Source organism: Kryptolebias marmoratus, linkage group LG19, assembly GCF_001649575.2.
Source record: "Kryptolebias marmoratus isolate JLee-2015 linkage group LG19, ASM164957v2, whole genome shotgun sequence".
NCBI lineage: Eukaryota > Metazoa > Chordata > Actinopteri > Cyprinodontiformes > Rivulidae > Kryptolebias > Kryptolebias marmoratus.
The window spans coordinates 458,758-466,526 of NC_051448.1; the positions used below are offsets into that span (position 1 = coordinate 458,758).

The 7,769-nt window shown below is 47.8% G+C and overlaps 2 protein-coding genes across 2 annotated transcripts in view; both read right to left on the minus strand.

Annotated features, from left to right (window-relative positions):
* Positions 1 to 134: 134 nt before the first annotated feature.
* Positions 135 to 6,196, minus strand: LOC108228983 (cell cycle control protein 50A). The gene is made up of 7 exons (XM_017404625.3): positions 5,802 to 6,196; positions 5,019 to 5,138; positions 4,837 to 4,944; positions 4,005 to 4,092; positions 3,714 to 3,860; positions 3,318 to 3,524; positions 135 to 2,369 (listed from the first exon to the last, which is right to left on the minus strand). The coding sequence occupies exons 1-7, from the start codon at positions 6,042 to 6,044 to the stop codon at positions 2,173 to 2,175; spliced, it is 1,110 nt and encodes a 369-aa protein (XP_017260114.1). The 5' UTR covers positions 6,045 to 6,196; the 3' UTR covers positions 135 to 2,172.
* Positions 6,197 to 6,584: 388 nt separating this feature from the next.
* Positions 6,585 to 7,769, minus strand: part of LOC108228982 (filamin-A-interacting protein 1) — a 7,335-nt gene continuing 6,150 nt past the window's right edge. The window contains exon 4 of the mRNA XM_017404623.3: positions 6,585 to 7,083. Within this exon, the coding sequence (XP_017260112.1) occupies positions 6,883 to 7,083 (201 nt within the window). The 3' untranslated portion in view covers positions 6,585 to 6,882. The remainder of the gene's footprint in view (positions 7,084 to 7,769) is intronic.

Consider the following 7,769-nt stretch of genomic DNA (forward strand, 5'->3'; position numbering starts at 1 on the left):
CTACTGAGTCTGCGCTCTACCGCCCCCTGCCGGAACTACTGAGTCTGCGCTCTACCGCTCCCTGCCGGAGCTACTGAGTCTGCGCGCTGCCGCCCCCTGCCGGAGCCTAAACCAAACAACATGATGGAAAGGGATTTATTTTTTTAAATAACTTTATTTGTACATTCAAAAATTACATAAGCACAATAAATAAACAATGAACAGCACACCCTAATACAATAATAAAACCATAAAATATTAAATAGTTTTGTTGCTATCGCCCATTGGCGGACGATAATGTTTTCACCTGTCTGGAACAGAATTAATTCTGATCTGAAATGATAAATTTATTCATTCAAAGCAGAAATAAAAACCATCAGTGCAGCTTGTTTACAATCAAATAAATAAATAAATAAACAAATAAATAGAAGATCTTTTGATCCAACATGCAGCTTTGATTCAACAGGATCAGCTGAAAATCACAGGTCATCCTGTCAGACACCGAGTCAGCAGCCAACAATCACCGTACACAAACAACAACAACAACAACAAACAAACAAACAACAACAACGGCTCCTCAGGTGAGACGTGCAAACACTGATCCAAACTCCTCCTGAACTCTGAAACCAAAACAAAGATTCCCGTCGTTCAAACAAACGTTCTGAGAGAACCAGCAGCTAACGGGCCGACTGCAGGAACCAGAACCCTGACAGCCGGAACCAGAACCCCGACAGCCGGAACCAGAACCCTGGGAGACACGCCATCCTCCTGACAGAACCAGAACCTAAATGTGATGATGTTCTGATCTTTTTCCTCCTCCTTGTGATTTAGTCGGACCATCATTATTATCATGATTCTTTCTCTGACTCCTTCTCTTATCTGGGTTCAGGTGTTAAAATTCAAACATGTTTTTGGTCCCGAGTTCCTCCCTGACTCAGATTTCTGTTCATTATTTTAATAAAAAAACAAGCAGAAAGGATGAGCTGAAGTCCCGGTGGAGAAAAGTCAGAAAGCTTTCTGTAACCGACTGTGATACGGGTACCGTATACTTCCTGGGGTTTCCATGTAAACTTACTATTTGGCTGAAACAGATTTCTGTCTTCATGCAGAACAAACATGCAGATAGTTTCTGTTGCTAAAAGACTCCCGGTCCAGTTCTGACCCTAACTGTCTCAGGTTCTGCAGAACCTTTAAAGCTCTTTCTAAGGTTTCTTCTGGAGTTTCTGCAGGAGGTGAACTCGTTTGAACTTTGATTTTGGCAAAAAAAGAACATTTAAAAATGAAATCTGAACTGCAGAACGGCTGTTTGTTGCACCGGAGTCCAAAGCAGACTCTAAACCCAGGTTCCCAGTCAGGGTTTGAGTCAGAGTCCAAGGCAGGGTCAGAGAAGGACGCCCAAGTCCAAGATGGAGTCTAAAGTCTGAGCCAAGGTCCAAGACGAAGTCTGGAGTCACAACCGAAATCCCATCTGGAGTCTGAGCTAAAGTCTAAACCAGAGTCTGAGTCTGAGTTTGGAGTCTCAGGTGGAGGACTCTGGAGTCTCAGTCGGAGGACTCCGGAGTCTCAGGCGGAGGACCCCGGAGTCTCAGGCGGAGGACTCTGGAGTCTCAGTCGGAGGACTCCGGAGTCTCAGGCGGAGGAGTCTAGAGTCTCAGTCGAAGGACTCTGGAGTCTCAGTCGAAGGACTCTGGAGTCTCAGTCGAAGGACTCTGGAGTCTCAGGTGGAGGACTCTGGAGTCTCAGTCAGAGGACTCTGGAGTCTCAGGTGGAGGACTCTGGAGTCTCAGTCGGAGGAGACTGGAGTCTCAGGCGGAGGACTCTAGAGTCTCAGTCGGAGGACTCTGTAGTCCCAGTCGAAGGACTGGAGTCTCAGTCGGAGGACTCCGGAGTTTCAGGCGGAGGACTCCGGAGTCTCAGGCGGAGGACTCCGGAGTCTCAGTCGAAGGACTCTGGAGTCACAACCGAAATCCCATCTGGAGTCTGAGCTAAAGTCTAAACCAGAGTCTGAGTCTGAGTCTGGAGTCTCAGGTGGAGGACTCTGGAGTCTCAGTCGGAGGACTCTGGAGTCTCAGTCGGAGGACTCCCACTGAAGGTGGGGAGTCTCAGTCGAAGGACTCTGGAGTCCCAGTCAGACTCCGGACTCCCACTGAAGGTGGGGAGTCTCAGCCGGAGTCCGAGCCAGCTGCTGAGGCGTCAGTTGGAGGAGATGTCGGGGTTGTTGTTGCGGTTGTCGTATTTGTGGTGGATGAAGAGCAGGATGACGCCCAGCAGGAAGCAGACGGAGCCCACCGTGATGTAGGCGATGCCCAGGAACGGGTTCTTCCCCCCCATCCAGGAGATGGTGCTAAAGATCATCCGCTTCCTGCCGTCGAAGCTCCGGACCGGGTAATCTGGGTTCGACTCGTTAAAGACAACAACTGTTCAACTCTGACCGAACCGTCAAACACACGATGATTTCCACTTCTTCAGGTTTCCTCCTGAATTCACTGATTTTCATTTGAAACAAGAATAATTTTATTTAATGTTCTGAACAAGACGAAAGAATGTTTACTGAGCTAGATGAATGCTGAGTCAGCGTTTAAAGCGGCCTCTCTGTCAGGACGTGAACGCTGAGTCAGCGTTTAAAGCACCTCCATCAGGACGTGAATGCTGTGTCAGTGTTTAAAGCGGCCTCTCTGTCAGGACGTGAACACTGAGTCAGCGATTAAAGCGCCTCCATCAGGACGTGAACACTGAGTCAGCGATTAAAGCGCCTCCATCAGGACGTGAACGCTGAGTCAGCGTTTAAAGCGGCCTCTCTGTCAGGACGTGAACGCTGAGTCTGCGTTTAAAGCGGCCTCTCTGTCAGGACGTGAACGCTGAGTCAGCGTTTAAAGCGTCTCCATCAGGACGTGAACGCTGAGTCAGCGTTTAAAGCGGCCTCTCTGTCAGGATCTGAACGCTGAGTCAGCGTTTAAAGCGGCCTCTCTGTCAGGACGTGAACGCTGAGTCACCATTTAAAGCGCCTCTCTGTCAGGACATGAACGCTGAGTCAGCGTTTAAGGCGGCCTCTCTGTCAGGACGTGAATGCTGAGTCAGCGTTTAAAGCGGCCTCTCTGTCAGGACGTGAACGCTGAGTCAGCGTTTAAAGCGGCCTCTCTGTCAGGACGTGAACGCTGAGCCAGCATTTAAAGCGCCTCTCTGTCAGGACGTGAACGCTGAGTCAGCATTTAAAGCGCCTCTCTGTCAGGACGTGAACGCTGAGTCAGCATTTAAAGCGCCTCTCTGTCAGGATGTGAACGCTGAGTCAGCGTTTAAAGCGGCCTCTCTGTCAGGACGTGAACGCTGAGTCAGGATACTGTAAACCACCTCCAGGGTGTAGTTCCCTCGGGGCAGAGTGGGAACCATGGTGTTCCTCCTCTGGATGATCCGGTAAAGTTTGCGGAACGTCGGCAGGGCGGCGGTTCTCATCCACACGATGAAGTCCTCGTTGATGAAGCCGTTGTTCTCCGGATCAGAGTCCAGCTCATACGCGGGGCGGCGCCAGTTTATGGGCTTCGTTGTTCCTGAGGAGCGAAACGAGATCAGTGCTGATAAATTAAACAGAAAAAAACATGGAGTTTCACAATAAAGCTCACAGAGACTCTTCAAAGTAAGAGTCTGGCTCTGTCTACAGGAAGTCGTAGCTGGCTGCTGGGCTTCAGACAGGATCTCTGCTTGTTTTGGTTCTGGTTCTGACCCAGAACTGCTGGTACCTTGAAAAGCTGCTGTGAGGTTGTCGTTGTTTCCTCCGGGGTTCCTGAACTTCACGTGTTTGTCCGTCCACCAGGCGATTCCTGTCGCTGTCAGAGGGATCTGGGTCTTGGTTCCGTTTGGGTCGCTGTAGAACAGCTCCAGTGTATCTGCAGGAGGGACACAGAATCAGTCCAGACAAAAACCTGATCAGGGTACCACCTGATGTTCCCTGCTCGTCTCTCTCCTTTTCTTCGTTCTAAATAAGAAGAAAACAACGTTCCCCAAAGTGAAGGAGGTTCTGTTCAGCTCACCGTTGAACATGCTGTTGGCGATGGCGCCACACGGGGCGATGGGCCTGTTGTCGTGGCGAGCGTACGGCTCACACTCCTTGCTGGGTTTCTGCAAAACACCAGGATGAAGTGAGGAGATGAGCGGCGCCACCTGCTGGCAACATTTAAAACTGCACCAAGTTCATTTCTGAGGCGTGAGACGAACTGAGACTCTTCAAAGTGTCCCATAACAAAGTCAGAGGTCTGAATTTCCTCGCTCTCGAGTCCCTGGAGTCTGAACGTTTGAAAGATCTGTGAGACAAACTTTCACTGAAAACAGTCAGAGATGTCCCCAGAGTCCCCAGAGTCCTCAGAGTCCCCAGAACCTCTCAAACCAATCCCCGTTTCAGATTCTGTCATTCTGATTTGTTTTGTTCTTGGTGATCAGCAACCTGCTGATTTCTTTCCTTCGGTATAAAACTGACAGCTGGACATTCAGCCTCAGGTGTTTCTGTGAGAGCAGATCTCCTGCAGGAGAGCAGGAGACGAGCTGGAGACGTGCAGGAGACGAGCTGGAGACTCCCGGGACGACTCTGTGACTATCTATGTAAGAGAAAATCTGTTCACAACTCAAACAACAGGGCTGCGCTCCTCTGAGACTCAAACGAGGAAACTGAGAGCCCAACAAAAGTCTGGAGACACTCTGGAGACTGTAGTGTGAAAGATGATCATCAGAAACCTCCTCACTGACTTTAAACCTGACAGAAACACGTCAGCAACACGTTAAAGACAGTTTTCAGCTTGTTAAACGAGGCGTATCTGTCTCTGTCTGTTAGTTTGCTCAGGAAGTCAAACTGCTCTCTGTTTCTCGTACCCTGAGGGACTCCTCGTTCCCGTTCAGCTGGCTGTCGTCTCTGGACTTGACGTAACGACGGTGGTTCTGGTAGAAGTTGGAGAGGCCGTAGTACATGAAGACGTTGCTCTGTTGGGTTGGAGACAAACAGTTAGCTGCCTGTCTCCGGTCTGGATCCCTCCATGCAGGAGACAGAGACTCACTTCGTAAGGCTGCTCCAGGTAGAAGGGGATGGAGCAGGTGCAGGGCTTGGTGCTGTTCCAGCTGAAGTTCTGGGAGCAGTTGAAGCAGGGACTGGACGGGTCCAGTCCAGTGTAGTCGATCTGGAAACCACAGGAGGACTCAGAAAGTCTCACACTGAAACAAAAAGTCCCTGAAAGATTTATATGAAGCCTGCAGCGTTTATGGCCAGGGTCGAAGAACTGAAAGTCTGTGTGTGTGAATTATTATTATTATTATTATTATTATTATTATTATTATTATTATTATTATTATTATTGTTGTTGTTGTTGTTATACCTGAACCTGACAGTCTGTGTGTGTGAATTATTATTATTATTATTATTATTATTATTATTATTATTGTTGTTGTTGTTATACCTGAACCTGACAGTCTGTGTGTGTGAATCATTATTATTATTATTGTTGTTGTTGTTATACCTGAACCTGACAGTCTGTGTGTGTGAATCATTATTATTATTATTGTTGTTGTTATTATTATTGTTGTTGTTGTTATACCTGAACCTGACAGTCTGTGTGTGTGAATCATTATTATTATTATTGTTGTTGTTATTATTATTGTTGTTGTTGTTATACCTGAACCTGACAGTCTGTGTGTGTGAATCATTATTATTATTATTGTTGTTGTTATTATTATTGTTGTTGTTGTTATACCTGAACCTGACAGTCTGTGTGTGTGAATCATTATTATTATTATTATTACCTGGCACTAACTGATGTTGTTGGATCATCATTTATTATTTTTACCTCGAACTCCTTGATGTTGTTGGACGTGACGTACAGGCCGATGCCGATGGGGATGAAGATGAGGCCGATGATGAAGAAGGCAGGCAGCACGGTTCCCGCCGTGAGGACCGGCTGCCAGGCGGGGAGCCTCTGCTGTTTGAAGGCGGTGTTTTCGGGCTTCTTGCTCGGCAGAGAGCCGGCCCCGGCTCCGGTTCCTGACACACTGATGTGTCCGTCCTCGTCTTTGTAGCTGGAGGCCATCATGGTCTCTGCTGCCTTGTCACGATGTTAGATGTTGCTTTTAAACGTGATTTATTTGATTTTTATTTGAAACATTATTTTAGACATCCGTCAGCGGGAAGCTAAGACGCTAGCAACAACAGCTGCTACTTCCGGGTTTCGTCTTCTTCGTGTTTTCCGGCGGGTGGAAGATCAGCGCCACCTGCTGCTCCGCAGGCAGACAGCAGCCTCTCTGATGGTTCTCAACTCCTCCTGCACTCACGGCCTGCCACAGCTGATCAGACAGTTTTAACCTGTGTTTATTGATGCTGATGTGCATATTTATAACATATTTTAGGTCATCTATTCTCAGATCCAAGCTTGATCCAAGCTGAATGAGCTTCTGCTGTTGGGCTCAGACTGAGAGATAAGGTAAGGAGCTCAACTAACAAGTCCACAAAGGCCATAAATCATGTTAACAACATGTTAAATCAAACATTATACTTCATGAGATTCAGCAGTTTGAGTTAATGACATGGACACTGATCCAAGATCTCACACAGAAATAAGACTAGAGCCTCAAAGTGGTGCAATAATTAAGATAAACAGTTTTTATTACTGCAAAGAACAGCAGATCAGAAGAGTTCCCAGTTCCTCAGTAAGCGCAGAGCTCCAGTGAAACAAACACATGAATAATGAAATATAAAGTTCTCCTCAGAAAGCAGCACGATGCATCAGGATGCAAACAGTTTATCTAAACCAGGCTTCGCTGAGGATTTAAATATTAAATATCAAAGAAACAAACTGAAGGTTTTAACGACAAACAAAAAGGTCGTTAACTCGTTAACTCGTTAACTCGTCAGCTCGTCAGCTCGTCAGCTCGTCAGCTCTTCCCTCCAGCTGCAGAGGCCGAGCTGCACACCGTCGACTTCCTCAGCTCGATCTTCATCGCCTGGCCTTCGGATCGTGATTCTAACCGGGTCACGGCCGACACGCCCAGAACCGCCTTCCCAGCTGCTCTCAGACCTCTGGACACGGGGATTCGTGTGGCGGCGCTCCGAGCTGACTGCTCATCTGCCCCGGGCTGAAACAACGAGCAGTGACAGGAGACAGCTCACTGATACACAGAAGAGCTTTTTAATGACAGGAAAGATGTTTTTAATTTGTTCTCCTGCTGGTAAAACTGAGTTCTTTCAGGCAGAATCTGTGAGCTCCGGTAAAATAAATAAGAGGGTTTTTTTTCTGTACATTTCATTTGTCTTTAGGAAAGACCCAGACATGTGTTAACACACCCATCAGCCATAACATTAGGACCACTGGTTGGTTACCTGTCAGTGGGCGGGGTCTGTCAGGCAGACCTTGAAGTTCTTGGAAGCAGAAAAAATGTTCAGCGTGAAGATTAGAGCAACTTTAACCAAATGCAGACTGTGATGATTAGACAGCTGGGTCAGAACATCTCCACTCCTGCAGCTCTGTGAAATGTTCCAGGTCTGCAGAGGTCAGAACCAAAACCGGTCCACGAGAACCAGACAACCAGAGACAGGGTCATGGAGGACCAAGGATCATTGATACTGATAGGAAGTAATGTCTGGCCCACGTTGTCAACAAAACCCTCCAGCTCTTTTTCAGCAGGATGAATCCTTCGGTCCACAGAAGCCTTCAGAGGTCCACAGATGCCTTCAGAGGTGCACGGAAGCCTTTAGAGGTCCAAGGAAGCCTTCAGAGGTGCACGGAAGCCTTCAGAGGTCCACGGAAGCCTTCAGAGGTGCA

What these genes read in the sequence shown, in the direction of transcription:
- LOC108228983 (XM_017404625.3), bottom strand. Translation starts at nt 6,044, where the DNA reads ATGATGGCCTCCAGCTACAAAGACGAGGACGGACACATCAGTGTGTCA. An exon ending in ACAACATCAAGGAGTTCGAG is followed by an intron (nt 5,139 to 5,801) that starts GTAAAAATAATA and finishes TGTGGTTTCCAG; the next exon opens with ATCGACTACACTGGACTGGA. An exon ending in CACCCTGGAGGTGGTTTACA is followed by an intron (nt 2,370 to 3,317) that starts GTATCCTGACTC and finishes AGTCGAACCCAG; the next exon opens with ATTACCCGGTCCGGAGCTTC.